Here is a 19,017-nt window from a genome sequence, read left to right on the forward strand (position 1 = left end):
GAGAGGTTTAGGACAAAGTTTGTGTTTTTTCCATTGTTTAAGCACTGCTTCCAGCCAAGAGTGATACCATATATGCCCCATAGCTGCAGAAAAGGCTAACATTGTTATATTTTACAAAAAACAGCTGAACATGAGAGGTTTTTGGACCAATTTTGTGTTCTCCATTCTTTAAGCACCGGTTTGAGCACCGGCACCGTTTCAAAAGTACCGATTTGGCACCGGTATCGGATAAAACCTAAACGATGCCCATCCCTAATAATGACTTTTTCATTTTACAAACTCAAATCCAATACTCAACAATTACTATTTTATAATTAAGTATTTAGTAAGTAAAAACTAGAGACGGCACGATACCACTTTTTTATGTCCGATACCGATATCATAAATTTGGATATCTGCCGATACCGATATGAATCAGATAGTGTATTTTTTAATCAATAAAACTGTTTTTCAAGTTCAAACTCAAGTTTAAAAACAAAAACACTAAAGCTATTCTGTTATACCCGTATGCAAAAAATACACTGCACCCAAAATATTTCATAGTTCAGCAATACTGATCAATCTAATAAACCTACACATTCCTCCCTATTATGGTATTTTAAAGAGTACTTGGCAAAAATATTAAGCAACCTAACTAACAGGGTTAGGTTGATTACATCGATGCTTAATCGACGTAATCAACTTTAATTTAATGCACATGCAAAAAAAATAAAATAAAATGCACAGAAATCAATTATTTTTCCACAATAATTAAATAGATTCAACATCTTTCTTCAACAGAAAGACTGTGCAGACTGCACAGATGGTACTTTCCTGAAGGAAAAAGTACTAGAGCTTACTAGGGTATATTAGACTTAATAGTTACTATATACAGTAATGGACTTCTATACATCTTATATCAGATTAAAACTTTGGGTGTAAGATTCAGATAATTATTTGTTAAAAGCTAGACATTTTAAATGAGAATAAGAAAGAAAAGTATGTCTTTGTGCCCCCTTTTCCCTGTTAATGCCCTACCTGCCCCCCTGGCTAAACTTTGCTAGACCCGCCCCTGCACAGTTACCAGCTGTCAGCTATGTAGAAAAGGATCCTGGTGTAGAAAGTAATATTAAATACATTCTAACAACAGCTTATCAAGCTTAAACGTGCTGCTGTTGTTCAGCCGCTAGTTTCCTCTTTCTGGTGCAAAGTGGGCCAAAAACAAACAAGAGAACAGAAAAGCCGATCAGCCGATCATTGATCAGCTTCATGACTAAAGTAGCAACAGGAGAGGGTGGGAGAGAGAAGAGGCAGTTGCTCCTTATTCAGTATCAGTTGTTAAGCTTAACGTGGGAATGCTTTACAAACATTCAGAGATGAACTTACACACTTGCTTTACTTCTCTCTGGGATAACTTTCTCGGAGATGAAATGCTGGTTTGGTAGCGAGGCTCCAACTGCTCAACCAGACCGCCGACAGGTCTCGCATGCCACAGCTGCTCTATCACGTGACACATACTGCTCCGACGTGCTAAGGTTATGAGCTGAGTTACGCCATGTTACAAGTTTTGTGAGGTGCTTTCGTGATATTTAATGGATCGGATTACATTTTTTATTTCTCTCCGATATCCGATCCACTAATTTAGGTCAGTATTGGACCGATACACTGTTTGCCTTTAGCAGAGCACTTCTTTACATAAAGCTTCATATTCTGGCACTCCGAAACCCATGAACTATGCGCTTACAAATTCTTTCAAGGGAAACTGAAATGAGGCCTGAAAGTGGATTACCACTGAACTAAGACAATCTGACTCAGGGTGAAGGAATAGGAACGGTACCTCTTTTTCTGTCATCAGTCTGAATGCAGGGTTTTGGTGCATGATATAGAATGTACTACAATATGAAAAAAAAGGGGAAAAAAGCAAGGAACCAGGAAAAACCACAGGCTTTCTACAAGAAATAAGGGGAAGCATGCTATTTAAACAGTGCGATAATCAGCAACATATGCCTCAAAGAGTTGCAAAATACACAGTAGCAAATGCTTCTACCCACATACAGCATTTACTGACACACATGATGGATGAAATATTTCTTTAAAATTAGCTGACCAAGTAATTTAAAGCTCACCACTTTGAATCAATAATAAAAATGCAGTATTTATTCTACTGGGTAGTGGTTTCAATTTAAATAGCAACCTATCACCCTGTAATTCTGTAGGCACTGCACTCCCATCATCAGCCTGTGACTCACAGAACCAGTAAAGCCCTTATTAAATCCCACAAACATACACAAACATGTCTGTGGATTGGAATCCACCCTATGTGTCACTCATGCAGCCCTGGCGAGCAGTGTCAAACTTAGAAACCATGCCTTCGTAGGAGCAAAACAGAACATTTATTATTTCCAAAGAAAGGCACTTCTTGTAGTACTCATAGCTTAGATGCATGAAATTCCCAAAGTTAATTGTGTCGTACTACATACAGAGTCACAGCATATGCCTCAGTTGCATTTGCTGGGTGACTGCACTGGGTCTTAACTGCACACTGCAATAAAATTGATCATAAGCCAAATATCTGTCAACACTTAACCACACATGTGCACTTTTCATTCAATTCAACAATAGCCCAATTTATAAGTAACAACAACAAATAAGTTAATAAGCCTTTACAAACATTCACTCACAGTGAAGGGGGCTGACTGCAGATTGTTTACACCTCTCGCAAGTGGCATAACCTATTTTGCTATCCTTTGTCAGTATGTAGGGCTGCCACAAACGATTATTTTGATAGTCGACTAGTCACCGATTATTTTTGCGATTAGTCGACTAATCAGATCATCATCCACTGGACGTAAAACTACAGCTTATATAACTATCATTAGCTTACAGCTTTAAGCTTTTAAGGTGCTAACTAAAAATAAAGACAAGATGATAGTTTATTCAATTTTAATGAAATTTGCAGATTGTTTCGGTAAAGTTTAATAAACTCCTTGCTATCTAAAATATAACAGGACACCGGGGTATATTCTCCAGCATCTCACACTTCTGATAATCAGCTGTCTGCTTGACGTTTATTCAGCTGTGTAAAAACTATAACTTTAATCTCAGCCAAACCGATTTACTCAGGAACAAATAAAATACAAAAAAAAAAAAAAAAAAAAAAAAGCCAAACAACAACATTTTTAATTTATCTAAGTGACTCATATATATTTAACCTGAGTCGCGAAAGACGGCGGTGGGTTTGAAAACAATTTGCCGGGAGTCCGGTGTTCTCACGGCTCTAGTTAGCCTAGCCCCCGGCTAGCTATCGAGCTAGTGGGTAACAGACGTCTCCGAAAACGTCGGAGCGCTTTTGAAAATATGTGGTGGTGTCCTGATAAACTGAGCCGATATTTGAGGTTTACACAGCTACATTCTCGCCTGAAAATATGTTAAACGTTTATTTTGTGACCCAGAAAGAATAATAAGAGTAATATTAAAACTAACTAGCTACCGCCATTGTTGGAAACTAAGCTGGGCCGCGCTATGAATTCTGGGACACAGCTACTTCTTCTTCTTCGGGGTTTAACGGCAGCTGGAATCCTTGTACATGCAGTGCTGCCATCTTCTGTTTCAGTCCGTTATTACACTCTTAAATCCTGCTATTATTCCTGCGTCTTTTGCGATCTTACAAAGCTTCAAACGACACGTCGACTATTAAATCAGTCGTCGACGATTTTGATAGTCGACGTAATCGTGACTAGTCGACAAATCGTGGCAGCCCTATCAGTATGTGATATGACAGTTGCCCTCATGTGCCTTACAGGGGTAGTGCAGAGAAGCGATGGACGAGGTCTGCGATGCCTGAAACATTGGGTCAAGATCAGCTGATAGCCTGATGATGGTTTATCTTTGCTTCCAGAACTTCAGCCAGTGTATGACAAACCAAGAGCACCTCCAAGTCTAAAAAGCCCTGCTGTGCCTATTTGCTGTTTTACACATGTAAAAAACAAAACAAAAAGCTAAAGTAGAAGTATAAAGAATGCTATAGACTATTACTTTTTTTTTTTTTCAAACTAGAAGTTGGACGTAAACTCATAATGGCCTCCCAAATATCTCAAACTTTGGAGCGTGTGCACCTATGAAAAAAACAAAAAGTAAGCACGAAGCTCTGTGTGGCCAAACTTAGTGCTGTGAGTGCGCCGACAGGGAACCAAAACAATAAAACCGCTGGATGGTTAGCTAAACAATGAGTTGAAACTCTTAAGTATCATAAAAACTAGGGGAGTTACACATTTTACTTACATTTCTCTGTAGATTCATCAACACAAGAAATATATTTCAAGTTGTTTCCAATATTTAATCAAATACACTGTTATTACTGTAATCATTGTTATAGTAAAACAAATTTTTCATTTAATAGTAGTTTCAATGTACCCACTTTGAACGGCTTAAAAGCTCAAACATTTCATCTACTCTCTTACTTTTTACATTTTCTATTCTTAGTATAGCTATTTGAGACATTAAAAGCCACTAAGCTAACAGAACTCAGAAAGCCCATTGCCAGTCTGAAAGGTTATATGGACAGCAGGAGTCTTCAAATCACTTATTTGAGGTGCTCTCTCTTACTCAGAAAACAATTTAGATAAATTCCAATGCTGTCAACACCACTATGATCATCAAACAATTCTTAAATTGCTTCCCTTATGAGAGCTATGCAGTCTCTGACCCATAATATGCTCTGGCTCCATCAGCAGGTCTGTCTGAGTGCTATCAGATGACCACTAATGCGACCTGAACACCAGCCTAAAACATCCATGTATATGACTGACTATTCTCATAGCTGTGTACTGATGCCATTAGAACTGTTTATTTATTTTTTTGATTTACTTTCTTATTTTAATTTAAGATATCTGGTGTGCCAGTTTGGGATTTAAGTTGTGATCACAGCTGATCTCATTTTGAGTTCTGACTTACAGTCTGATGTGTTAATTAGGCTGCTGCAGAGTGAACTTCAAGGGGAGAAACTGTGCTTTAACATTAGTTTCTACTGAAGCACCAAGTTCGGTGTACATAAAAGCAAAGCACACACCAACCCTCACAAACAATATTGTAGCCTATTGTGAATAAACCTTTCGGGACATGAGCCAAGTATCATGAAAAGAGATGGAAGCTCTGTCCAAGATTAGCCAGTGTTACTGCACAACAGACAGACAGACTGTGGGAGTCACAGACTGAAAGATTAGAGCAGGACACACGCTGAGCATGACTTCTGACGAAAAAACAAACAAACACTGTTCACATGTACAGGAAGGCATTCAGAGATTCAAAAAAATGAATTAAATCAAATTAAATAACCATTAAATGCAAAATGGAGCATCTGATCAAAACCAATTACATGTAAGCTGGAAATTAGTTTGAGTTTTATAACACATTTGAATTAGGCATGGGGTATCTGTTGAAATTATGGATATATTTACACAACGGATTCTGCATCAAAAGGATCTTAGACGTCACAAAATAGGAGGATATTTGAGTTTGAGTGTGTCTAGGCTTAAACCTGTTATTGTTTGAGGTACTCTTTGGAGGCGTGTCAGAGTTTTTAGTTAAACATTACCATAGCAGGATAACAAAGGAATTTCAAATGTTATTTAGAAAGAGAAAGCCTTGAACTTCTTAGACTTTTAAGGTTACAGCAGGTTAGTATAACGTTCATGAAAACCAACACTTGGAGTGAAGCCAGTCACCAACAGTTGATCTTTTCCTGCACAGTAGAGCTTAATACAGCCTACTGTAAGGTTTTCATGCAAATTTTAGTTTTTGTATATATTTAAATGACAGGTTGGTTTGCACTGTAATTTTGCTGGTTTCTACAGCTCCATTATGTGGCATGTATTAATTTTGTTACCACAGTTTCAAGAATCGGGTATGGATTACATAGTGCTTTTCCACAACTCTTTAAGAAACAAGGGCAACAGGCTTAAAGGTGTCAGTGAAGACACAGTAAATCACTGGGTAGGGCAGGCAGACTTCATGGGAGAAAACCATCTATTGAGAAGGAAAGGCAGCCAGCCATTAAACAGACAAAGCTTACATACTGATAGGAAAAGCAAAAGCGCTTACACAAAACACAGATCAACAGACTGCAACATCAAACCAAAAGTACATTATGAAAACAAACAGCTATGGGTTCATTAATACTACAGTTACAGGTTATTCATTATTCTGTCTAGTATTATAAGATTAAATGTTCCATATAATTGTCTACAGACAAAAACATGTCCAACTGTCCTACTACTGGAGATCATTTTCTACTGAAATGTCTGACATCTTTAAGGCCATCTGTGGTTCTACATCTGACCTATTGGAGTACGTCAACAGTCTGGGTTGGAAGCTAATCAGTTAAATCAAGGACGCATGCCACAAGTCTCTGAGATTAGCTCTTTCACAACTCCATAATTTTCACTGCAAAATACAGCACTCTCTTTCAAACTAATAATGACCAATTAAAAACACTAAGCTCTACATGAGTGAAGTGTGCCCCTTAGAAATATAACTGAAATAAATTAAACAACCTGAGGTTGATTTGTTTTTTTACACAGAAACACATACATGATTGTTAGTGTCAGTAAACATGTTATGTCTGATGTCTAGACTAAACACAACTAAAATGTGTCTCAGTGTAATACACAAAATGTATATTACACTGAGACACATTGTTGTATTCAGCACGCAAAATACAACATAAAGTTAAAAATCAACTGTATTTTTTAGGAGCTGGCGATTTTGGATTGAACAAAAGTATTTCAACCAATGCGAAAGCAGTTCTCAGATAAAGGCATTCCATTAGAGCAGGAAATGGGACTGGCCTTTACTGTAATGTCCAACTGTGTTAACAAATAGCTCCACATTCATCATTAGAAAGCCCGTCTGCTGCTGACCTTATTGAGAAGCTACACTTGCTTTGCCATTCAGTCAAGAGATTACCTCATCAATGAGTGTGAGAGGAAGAGTGTGTAATACTGTGGAGAATGACTCATAGTCTGTCCATGATAAAACACAGCCACACCAAGTCTTGTTTAATGTAGTTCTGGATACAGTGAACACACCTTTTTTTTCTGAAGCTTCAAAGCCACCTAGTTTGATTACACCTGGTCACATGTTAAGCAGGATTTAAGTTTTTACTTTCTAACTTTACAATGGTAGTCAATTTAAACACTAAGTACGGTTACTGTGTTTCTCTCTAATGTTACAGTGCTGTATGTGCACATCCTAGTTGTTTCAGGGGTCCTTAAAAAGCCTAAGCAGAAGTGTCCGAAATGCGAAGCACTACTGAGTGCAGGAAGCTGATAAATTATTGACTGTGCCACAGGTCTTGAATGAATAAAGATGGCCCTTTGGACCAAATATAGCCACTTGTGCCAGGTGAGATAAAATCATTTCAAGAAGCTGGATTGTCCAGACAATTACTTGTTCCTTTCACACCACAGGACGTCTAGAAAATAAATATACCGGTACCATTACAAGTGGAGTCGACTTAAAAATTACCTAGTTTCTGTCAACAAAACAACACTATGAGCTTTAGTACAGCACTCACTTTCTGACCTATAGGGAAGCATTTTATAGTAGACCAATATGATTGTACATGTGGGTTCAGATAAACGTGAATCATAGCTTTCTTCGTGCCTCTGGACACACATCACTGTCACATACCCGGGATAAGAGAGAGCCGTTACCTCATCTAACGTTAATCCAAAAGACCACCGGGGAGATAAATTAAATACCCAATGAGCTCAATTTAAAGCACACTGAGCCGCTGAGCTTCTTTATCGTTTTAATTAACGATCTGTGGCAGTGGATTACGACTTACAACAGTCTCTAATAAAAACTTATTTGGAAATATAAGATCACTCACCCACACAACCCACTAGCCACGGTTAGCTAATAAACGGGCTGGTTAGCCAAACTAAGCCCGCGCCGGGATGTCCCTAACGGGCTGGTGACGGCTCCGCTACCGTTAGCCTTTGCTGCTAGCCAGTCCAGGGCTTGCCGCGGCGTGCTATCACACAGGGTATTTAACGTTGAGTAATGCTACCCGGAGGCGCTGTATAGTTGATATCAGCGGGGCAACAAAGAGATGGCTTTTCACTCTAAAAACAGGCAGCCAACATTGCTGCTCCTCGCCTTGCTCAAACAGCTTGTATCAGGGTTTCATCCTCTTTCTTCATCTACGTTAGCTAGCTAGTTAACCTACCACACCATTAGCTTACGTTAGCTCGCTGTTGCTAGCGTAGCAAACAGCAGCTGGCTGTCAGAACCATAACGCTCAACCGGGAAAAAGGTGACAAAGACCTTACTGTTAGTGGTGGACTCGGAGAAATCCTTATTTTCTGTTCATTCATGAACGGCGGACGAGATGGACACGGGTGTAGTGCCTGGGAGACACACAACGAACACTGTGAAGAAAAGATTTGTAGTACACGCCCTTGACGACGAGGATTGGAGTCCACGTTTTCTCCGTAACCGATTTCTCTAAACGATTGGACAGAGCCGGACCTCAAACTAATCGAACACGAAGGTGATTGGTTTATGTCTGGGTATTACGTTGTTTATGAATGTGTTCACGGTAGGTGCGCTTCAGTTTGTCTGCGGCGCCGCGGGAACGGACTTAAGTCTAGACATAAAAAAATAAGCACATATCCAGCATGTGGTGATCTATTGTTACCCCAACAAAGGAGTGAACTGAGCTATTTCCTCCTATGTCCCCCCTACTTTATATATATATTATAATTATTATTATATAGCCTTATTCTCCTATTACAATCATGCTATAATGCTGTGATTTTAATTAAAAAAAAAACCCTGCAAGAAACCAGAAAAATTAGTCTTTGAGGCAAGAGTACAATATAAATATAGGGTTTTCATATATAAGATTTTAATAGAATTAGGTACATGAAGCAATGAGACATGTGAATTGCAGTATATCAAATAGATACCCTAGACAGAAAACATTTCTAAATTGCTGGGTGGCACGTAGAGCTCAACCAACATTATCAGCTTATATTCATCTTTCACAGATATATATTGTATCGCTACACAGGTAAAAGTATTTGAAAAGTATTTCCCGAGTTCTTATTTTTTGTATGATTGTCACAATTTTATGTTTCAGATCGTCCGACAAACCAATATTAGACATAGATAACACAAGTAATCATAAAATACAGTTTTTAAATTTATTAAGGGAAAAGAGTTATCCAAACCTACCTGACCTTTCATGAAAAAAGGGCCCCAATAAACTGTAAAACTGGTTGTGCCACCTTTGGAAGCAGTCAGGCGTTCGCAGTGACTAACAATGAGTCTTTCACATTGCTGTGGAAGAATTTTGGCCCACTTTTCTTTTTAGACTTGTTTTCTTCTTTTTTGTGCCATTGATGGTTGAACTTGTTGGTGTTGGTTCTCTTTCAGCATTTTCTGGTAGAGATCAGAATTAATGATTCCATCCTAAAGCAGCAAAGCAGCCCCAGACCATTACACTACCACTGCCATGTTTGACTGTTGGTATGATGTTCTTTTTATGTACTGATACTGTGTTACTTTTACCCTAAACAAACCTTCCAACAAATTCAACTTTTGGCTCAAAACTCCACGGAATATTTTCCCAAAAAATCTTGGGGATGATCAAGATGTTTTTTTCTTGGCAAATGAGAGAAAGAGCCTTTGTGTTCTTTTGGGTTAGCTGTGGGTTTTTTGTATCTCTCTGATGGATACCATTTTTGCCCAGTCTCTTTCTTATTGTTGAATCATGAACTCTGAACGTAAGTGGGACAAGTGAGGCCTGCAGTTCCTTAATTGACGTTCTGGGTTCTTTTGTGGCCTGGATGAGTTGCCGATGTGCTCTTGGAGTAATTTTGGTAGGCTGGCCACTCCTGGGAAGGTTCACCATTATTCCAAGCTTGCTCCGATTGTGGATGATGGCTCTCACTGTGTTTGACTGGAGTCCCAAACCCTTAGAAATGGCAATACCATTGTAACCCTTTCTAGTCTGAGGGATGTCAATGACTTTGTTTCTCGTCTGTTCCTGAGTTTCTTTATACTGTAATAATAATAACTGTGGAATGGTGTGTAGTTTTTAAGGTCTTATAAGATACTTCACTTTGTCATACAGGTTTTATATAAGTGGTGTCTTGGTTCAACAGGTCTGCCAGTAATCAGGCCTTGGTATAGGTAATGAAATTGATGTTAGCTCAAAAAATGTGGTTAATCACAGTTAATTAATGACTTAACAAGACGGGCAATAACTTTTTCACATAGGACCAGGTAGGTTTGGATAGCTCTTTTGCCTTAACAAATGAAATCATAATTTAAATATTGCATTTTATATTTTCTCAGGTTATCGTTGTCTAATATTACATTTTGCTTGATGATTGGAAACTTCCAGTGGAACAAGTATATAAAAAAATAAGAAATAAGAAATGGGGCAAATACCTTGTCCTGACACTGCTGAGATGAAAACCTTTTCTTTACAGAACATAAAGAAGAAGAAAAAAAGATGTTTGTGGTCATTTAGAAAAAAAAAAGTCACATAGTTTGTTCAGCAGAATAGCTCCAGCGTCATTATTCAAGATCTTCATTATTTAAGATTAGATCTCTCTGCAGTACATGTAGCAGAGTAGACAGCTGAGCAGTGGTGATACAGAGTCAAGTTCTGTTCTTACATTAGCTTGTTAACTATTTTTTAAAATACATTGAGTCCATATAGAGTCCAGCTTTTTCCCATTCGCATATGTACAGAAGCAAAAGTCAAATCAGATAAAAATTTAAAACATTAATAATCAGAAATTTTAGTCCCTAAAACTTTGATTCACTATTGACCTAAGAAAAATCCACCTGCCTCTATGTTGTAGTAGTTAACAAATTTGCCTTACATGTGAAAGATCCCTGTCTTGAGATCGCAAAGGGAAATAAAACCAGCCTCAGGAGATCAGAGGCTTGTGTGTCCCTCATGCTGGCCCAGATAAATCGGAGGGTGGCATCAGGGAGGGTGTAAAACTGCCAAATCAAACATGCAGATCTTTGTGGTGAATAGCTAAAAGTACCTCTAAAAGTATCTCGGACTATAATTAAAAAATTTTAAAAAAATACTCATAAGTATGAATTTATGATTTAACATCAAAGTAATATAGAACTCTTTAGAAGAAAAATACTAACCACACATCACAAGTCTGACACTTTTAAGCTACAGGGCAATTTGTTCAATAATAATAATAATACACAAATATATACACACATGCACCATAAAAACAGAAGTGAAGCTTGATTTACCGCATGAATTTACTATAGACACAGCAGATGTTTTTATGAAATGTTCAGATTTTTTCTTCTTTACTGCAACAATGCTTGAACTGAATTGTAGGCGAAAAAATAGATAGTTTTCTTTGCTTAGCTGCAAATCTCTCTATCTCTCTAAAACAGCATCTCTACCCTTCACCCTGTCAGCCTGGAGGAGTCATTATTGCGCACTTTTCCCTGAAAACATAACAATAATGTTACACATAAATGTAAAAAGATACAGAAAAAATGTGCCAAGCAAAATGTTCTTGAGTTTAGTTTTCCATCTAATAATGACTATGTGAAAGGTGCTGTACATCTTCCATCCATTTTCTCAGCGATAAAGAAGAGAGCAGCTTGCAATATCCAGCTGCAGACTGAATATGCTGCAAACTCTTATTGTTAAAGCATAAGTACCTTAATAACAAAAGCCCGTACTCTGGTAGATATGTGTTTATCTATTGCAATAAAACAAGAGGAATACTCTACATAGATCTTTAAAAGGATCTGCCTTCCGTATTTCTAAACCACAGTCATTTAAGTTTAACCCTTGTGTGGTGTTCGTATTTTTGTTACTCAGCCAGTGTTCATGGGTCTGGTGGACCCGCTAGAGTTTTGGCTTTCCAAATTAACACTATCAAACAATTTTATGTTAAATTACTCAACAGATGTTTACTTCATCCCAATTACAAGACATATGAACAGCAAACATGGTTAATTTTTTCCCTTTACCTTTGTTAGATCACATTTATGAATTAATGTGCTTCTCGTTTTTCTTTTATATAAAATGTTATAAATAAATCAGTTATAATCAAGTGGAGTGAGTGGAAAGACACAACACATTTACACGTGAAAAAATAATTAATTGTTTAATTTTTCTTTTGAAAAAAACTGAACACGGGTCTCACAGACCCGAACACCATACAAGGGTTAACACTTAAACCCCATAGGTAAAAAGGTAACACATACACACAAAAAATTATTATAAATTTTACAAAATGGCTGGGATTTTTTTGCATGTGCTACCTTTTTACGTTACGTTTTTAACAATGGAAAGTAACCTACTATTTATTTGAATTATACCTATAATAGTTAAGGTGTACAGTATTGTCAAGACTATTATAATAGCAGCGCATGTGGTGTCTTTTGCATACACTAAATATACACAGTGAAATTGTTACTCGGTGTACTTTTCAAAAACAGTAAAACAAGTTGGATTTCAGGAAAGTGGCCTCTTCCTTTAAGGGGCAATTTTCCAGACAATACTTATTTTTGCTATTATGAAGCGGAGTAAATACAGCAGAAATCATCTGACCCTGAACCATGCTTGCTTTAGGCTCATACTTGCCATGATGCACTTTCTTCTACGCTCCTCTTTTATACTCCTGATACATTTACCTTTGTCCTCTCTCCCATAGTTTGTCTTTCTTCTTCTCTATGCTCTTTCTCTCTTCTCATCTCCCAAGCCAGTGACCCTAGATGACTGCCCCTCCTTTAGGCTGGTTTGCTTGCTCACAGGGGATCGTCTGATTGTTGAGGTTTTTTCTCTAATATTGTAGGGTCTTTTCCTTATAGTGTAAAGCACCTTTAGGCCACTGTTTTTGTGAATTGGTGCTATATAAATGAATTCAAAAGGAATTGAATGACTCGAAGGTAATTTCAAATCTTTGTAATCTTATTGCAATCATATAAGACCACCTTCTTCTCTCAGGTACTCACTGGTGTTGGAGCTGTAGCTATAGCCTGGAGTGGTGGGTGGTGGTGACTCTGAATCCACAGAAGCTGTATCTTCATCCTGGGAGCAGCCTGCTTGGATGGCCCGCAGGTAGCTATGGCTGCGCGACCGGAAGCATGTAGGCGCAGGCAGATCCAGAGCCTCCACAGCCTGCGATTCCCCCTCACAGTATGGTACAGAGTGCCCACAGCCCTGCCCGCATACCTGAAAGAACGTGTGCAGACTCACACGCTAAGGGCAGAGGGCAGACTGATAAACATGCATTAAACAGACCTATGCTTATGATGGAAAAACTGCTCAGATATAAAAATCTTACTAAAGTAAAACCAAAGCATCAACAGCAAATGAAGCCAAAAGAGATGTGGTAAAAATGTCCCTGTGGTCGTGTGAGGAGTTTCCTAAAACTGCTTTATACATTCAAGTATTTTATGCAGTGGTTTTAAAACTGGGTCTTGGGTGTCATCCAAAGACTAACAAAACAAATCTGTGGGGTTGTGAGATGAGTGATGGGGTTGGGAATAAAAATGTGGAAATTTGAAGTGTGTGGGCAGTCTAAAAGTCTATACTAAGTAATAAAGCTGTAGGATACTTTAAAGAGATATGGCATTTTTAACATCTGTGTTCAGTGGTATAAAAATTGAACACACCTAAAACCTAGAACCAGGTTAATCGTTTTGTGCTTGCCTCAGGGTCAGTATGAAAGTAAATCACAATGCATTGTCTGAGTTGCCTAAAATAGCTTTCATTGTTGCATGGATTTGTGTTGTCACTGCACGATGGGAAAAAGCATTGACATCCGGCAGCAACTGAAATGTTTGATCAAGCGACATAAAAAGAAGCAGAAACAAGCATCAGCAGTTATTTTTATATTTGGCATTTCAGGACCAAATACGAAAGTGTTGTGGGTGGCATATAAACAAGAAAAATTAGGCCTGCTCATTCCAAAAGCTGTGCATGAGTACCAAGAAATCCTTTAGGTCCGACTGACTTTACCTCTGGCCTAAATCGAGTCTCTCTATCATTAATATTAAACATTTCATTTCCAAAGATAGTGATGCCATTCCTTCTCTATGAAAGGTATTTTTACCTCCAATCCTGCTGATGAAGATGTACAACAAGCTCCCTCAGGTTTTTACTGAGTCATATCTTCCACTCTGAAATTCTGCAAACACTCTGAGGCATCATTTTGATTCGTCAAGTTTATTCCCGACTGGTTTATTCATAAACCATCTCTGCAGTCTTATAGACATTCATTTAAATATTCTCTCACAGTAGCTTCAAAATGTAAAGGTTGTGGCAGTCTATTTTATATACACGGGTTCTTGAAGTCAATCAAATTTATGCAATTTTAGAAATTTTAGAAGGTATGTATGCTTTAAATATTGTTGCATTAAATCCAGCTTTAAATCTTTCCTTCATTAAATTAATATTTTAACTGTTTTCAAAAGACGATTGTTGGGTTTTTTCGATTATTTTGTACACTGCTCACTTAAATAAAACTACTTCTCTGTGGGAACTTATTAATAAAAGACCCAATTCAAACAGACTGATTAAAATTATCTTTGTCAATTATAACAACAATAAATAATAAAGAGATCATAGACATACCTGAGTGCCCGAGCCTCTGCCCAGTGTGCCAGAGCATTGGCTGAAATCATTGTTCCTGTGGCGTGGAGGGGCCTCTAAAGGACTCACCAGGCAGTCTAAGTTATCAAGGCTCCGATTAGTGGACAGCTCTTTCAGGGACGGCAGGGTGCTGTGGAAGTGAACGTAATAATCAGCCTCTCAGAAGTCAGAGCCTGGAATAAGTAAGGGGCTGTGTTTAATTGATGATATCCAGGAGTAACCTAAACCAGGGAAATGTTCCCCTGGGTTTTTTCAAATTAAACACGACTGAGATGTGTGGATAGTGATGTGTACTAGTGCTTAAATAGCAGTACAGAGGAAATAACAATACAAGAGCAAAACTGCTAAATAGAATTTGAGAGATTTGAATTTCAGTTTATTTTTAAAAAATTTTTCCTCTGTTCTGCCTTGCCGAGTTGGCGCCTGGTGTTAGTGAAAATGTGTGTGCAATAAGCAACAGGGTGTGCTGGAGTGATTTTCATGGAAAGTTTACATATTATGAAATCAGGACTTGAGAAAGTGGGTAAAAGTACTAACACGCCACTCAGGGTACCTGCAAGGTGAAAGATGGAACTGTGGGTGGAGAGGAAAATTACTGGCAGGGTTAGGCAAAAAAAGTGATGGAAAACAGTGGAAGGATCACTTAGGGTGGTTAGGGCCACACTGCCTGCCTCTAGGTTACACTGACCTCAGATGCTGCATAGAGCACGCACTTTGTAGAGGAGACCACAGATAATCCTCCCGCATGAGAGCGTAGCAACGAGGCCTGTCCGTTTGGATGTAGAGGTAAAACACATGGCAACAAGTTCACCGACTGCTTTTGCAGCACATAAAAATGGAATGTATGTAGTTTCTTGTCCCCTTTCCTTAGACTGCATCTTTATCTCCAATGTATATCTTCTATGATCTTGTTTTGACCAAGTACTTTTGCACACACTGACATTTATTCATGACAGGATGCTGCCACCTGCTGACTACCTTTGGAGGCATGAGAAAAATACCCCTATAGCAAATACCCCTTCAATGCCTGTTTATATTTTAATGGATGTAATGTAAAAGGGCACAAAATCAACAGTGGCAAAACAATGAGCATGATAAACAAGGTCATATTTTGACTCACTACACTGTGGGACTCACTTGCGTGGCGTCGGTGGCGGCTGCTGCTCACTCAGTGACTGCTGGGTGGCTTTCATGTAGCTCAGGCGACGAGCTGCAGATTTGGGCGAAGGTTTGGGGCTTCCTTCTGAGTCATCACTGTCCTCTACGTCTCCCATAGCTTTGACATAACTGCCACTGCGCATCCTTCGACAAGGGATCTCAGTTCCTTTGGTCTTTCCATGACCCAAAGTTCCTGCCCAGTCGCCCAGGGGGACCTGGATTATGCAAACAAATGCTTTGTGAAAAACTTTAAAATACAGGATAATACAGTATCCCTGCTGGCATTTCCTAGTATTTCGCAATATGATTGTGAGGATGTGCAGCAATGGCTTAAAAAAGGTGATATGATTGTCACGACTTGTGAGAAACTCTGCAAATGTGACAATAAAGATTCCCGGTGCTCAAACATTAAAAAAAACAAGACATACACAGAGAAATTATAAACAGATCCATGCAAACTTCCAAAAAATGATGATGGAGATGAATACTCACAAGCCCTCCTACCTGAAGGAACTGTTGTGCCAAGTCTTGGTGGCATGACTTTGATTTAAGCATGGTCCTGTTGACTGTAGCAGAGCCCTTCTGCAACACCTGCCTAGCCTGGGTAAGTGTGAGAGTGGACCAAGAGCCCCTCTTCACCAGTGTATCGTCCTTGCTTCCCCTAGTTCTTTCTTCCTCTTCCTTGGATCCTACTTGTGTTGCTGGGCATGCCAGGAACTTGAGGTCACTGCTGCTTTTGGAGGTCTTGAGAGTATGTGCAGAAATTGTATTATAGCCCTGTGGAATATGTCTTGGAGGGGCCTGGCTGTCTGACACCGCTCTGCCAAGAGTCATCATGCTCAGTGGGTTGCGGTAACCTACAGCTATAGTGCCAGCTTTGGTAGTGTCAGTGTCCAGGGCATCATCTGAGCCCCAGAGGCCTAGTGTACTAGGTCTAGGTCTCTGCTTTTGCCCTTCAGTCTTAGCCCTGTCTTTACTTTTGCTCCTGCGGGTTGGTCTACCACTATCTTCACCACTTCCTGTAGTCCCAGTCATTCCTCCTGCAGAGCGCCCATTTAAGCTACCCTTGATTGCAGAGTTTTCCAAGGACTGAGACTTGGCAAACAGCTTTTGCACAGAATGCATCAGGTGGCGTATGCGTCCTGGGCTCTCACTGCGTTGCTTTGACATACGGCCTCTGTGGAACTGCAGTGTACTGAAGCCATCACGCTGTAGGGGCAGGTGCCTCTCTAGCTGATCCAGTAGGCTGGAAGGTAACCGGTTCATCTTTGCTGCTGCTGCAGACGAGATAGTGGCCGATCCACTGGTGATCATAGGGGCACCAGTCAGGCCCAGACCCAAGCCCATACCCATAGACAAGGATGTGGATAGTGCCCCTGCCCTGCTCCCCTGCCCAACTCCACCACCAGTAGCCATACAGGCCTGGGAGCAGTCAACCTGGTCAGTCTGAGAGGTAAAATGCAGACGAGGGAAAGTGCTGCTGTTGGACATCTGGCTGAAAGGCAGCAAGCAGTCAGGAGTCAAGGTGGTGGGGCTGGTGGGAGGGCACTGGTGGAGATGGGGGTCCAGAGTGCCATAGTGGTTTATAGTAGGGCTCAACAGAAAGGAGCTGTGAGGGTCAGAGGTCAAAGGACACAGAGGCTTCTGGGAACAGCCCGCTGGTTCACACGAGTCAGACAGGTGACGACTGCGGTTGGCTCCTAACCCTTTCATGGTGGCTGAGGTATTGTCCTTAAAACATGTCTCCAATTAGCGCGGGTCTACTGACCTGCTGGGCCCATTCTGCAATGCAGAAAAATGAAACACAGAGAAAACATCCGATTAAACAATAGAAATTCAAGTCTCTATGCTGATACTCAGTACATGCAGTCTGTTAATGAAAAGAGCAAATACAAACATGTCAAGACTTCAGGGCACATTTGTGCCATATTTTTGTTACTTCCATTGACTGACTAGCTTTTCTTTCTTCTTTTCTTTTCTTTTTTAAACTTTTTTTAGCTGCCCTTTCTAAAAGTAATGTTTCATTTTCTTTTTAAAATGTACATTCCCATTCTAGGGATTGCTGACAGTCCACCAAGCCATTTGTGAACAATTTTAAGCTTCATAAAAGCATAGAAGTAACTCTACATTCCCATATTTAAAGCTAATGACCAAATTAGAGTTGGAGCACAATTAGAAGTGTTAATCCCTCTGTGTCCTTGGATTATCAGAGGAGTAACTGAAAAAAAAAAATGTGTGGTGCATTTCACAGAAGAAACACAACAATGAAAATAATGTGGAAAGGAGATCTACTGTCCTCTACAGCACTGTAAGTTCCTGCATACTGTAAGTTGATTAAAACAACACACCACTAGGTGGAGCACCAGTAGCAAGTGCCTACATAACAGTGTGTTGCTTGAGGGGAAATTTACACACACATTTTGTATTTGGCTCTTAAAGTACACTTCAAATTGAATATATCAAACTTTAACGAAGTATATGTGTATGAAATATTAAAACAATCCTACTACGCGATAGAAAATTTATTGCCATTTAAACGCTCTGAACACTTTAGAAGCAGTTTTCCTTCAATCACTGTCTCTATTATTCTGCCGCTGAATACATAAGTGCAATAGAGCCTCAAGATTGAAAAAACAAAAGACAGTAAATCACATATTATTCACAGGGAATAGAAGAAGCTATTCAGCTTACTGTATGAATTGTTTCAGCAAAGCAGGAAACTAGACAGCCAAGGGCCCAATATAAGACATCATTATGATGTACAGCCAGGAAATACTACACTGACAGTGCATAGGAGAACGATTTTGTGACTCATACATGTAAATGAGCTTTATATTTAAGAAGCACCATTTGTCTCCAAAGCAGGAAATAAACCCTCATTTCCACAAATCATTTTTGGTCCTTTGCCATCCTCTCAAATCTACTTACTGTACTAGGAATTGTGATTCTTTCTTTTCTAACTAAAGGGAACAATAAATCTTCCCTAAAGCTCACTAAAAGAAGAATTTTGAGACAAAGCAAATATTTTGCGGTTGCACTTCAGAGGAAACTATATTGGGTACAAGCGGAAATAAAAACAGAGAGCAATCTAAAATAAAACTTCACTCTAATGCCCATGTCACAGCTATAACCAGCAAACTGACAGGGGATGACAGCTCTGATGTGTAGCTAATGGCTGCTTTTTTACTGCCTTTTTGGGGTAACACTAAATCTAA

The 19,017-nt window shown here is 39.2% G+C and overlaps 1 protein-coding gene across 6 annotated transcripts in view; it reads right to left on the reverse strand.

Annotated features, from left to right (window-relative positions):
- Window positions 1-19,017, reverse strand: part of dlgap4a (discs, large (Drosophila) homolog-associated protein 4a) — a 101,416-nt gene that overhangs the window by 12,170 nt on the left and 70,229 nt on the right. For 2 of the 6 annotated variants that reach the window (XM_085258633.1, XM_085258632.1), the window contains exons 2-6: window positions 16,307-17,584; window positions 15,782-16,017; window positions 15,333-15,410; window positions 14,627-14,774; window positions 13,003-13,249 (exon numbers count right to left, since the gene is read on the reverse strand). In XM_085258633.1, coding sequence (XP_085114759.1) covers window positions 13,003-13,249; window positions 14,627-14,774; window positions 15,333-15,410; window positions 15,782-16,017; window positions 16,307-17,515 — 1,918 coding nt within the window. In that variant the 5' untranslated portion in view covers window positions 17,516-17,584. Of the gene's footprint in view, window positions 1-13,002; window positions 13,250-14,626; window positions 14,775-15,332; window positions 15,411-15,781; window positions 16,018-16,294; window positions 17,585-19,017 lie in introns of all 6 variants that reach the window. The other 4 variants (XM_085258630.1, XM_085258629.1, XM_085258634.1 and 1 more) reach the window with 3 other exon arrangements.

Source organism: Mchenga conophoros, linkage group LG20, assembly GCF_057382185.1.
Source record: "Mchenga conophoros isolate Kocher_MC1m ecotype Shallow Benthic linkage group LG20, M_conophoros_male_GT1.1, whole genome shotgun sequence".
NCBI classification, from domain to species: Eukaryota; Metazoa; Chordata; class Actinopteri; order Cichliformes; family Cichlidae; genus Mchenga; species Mchenga conophoros.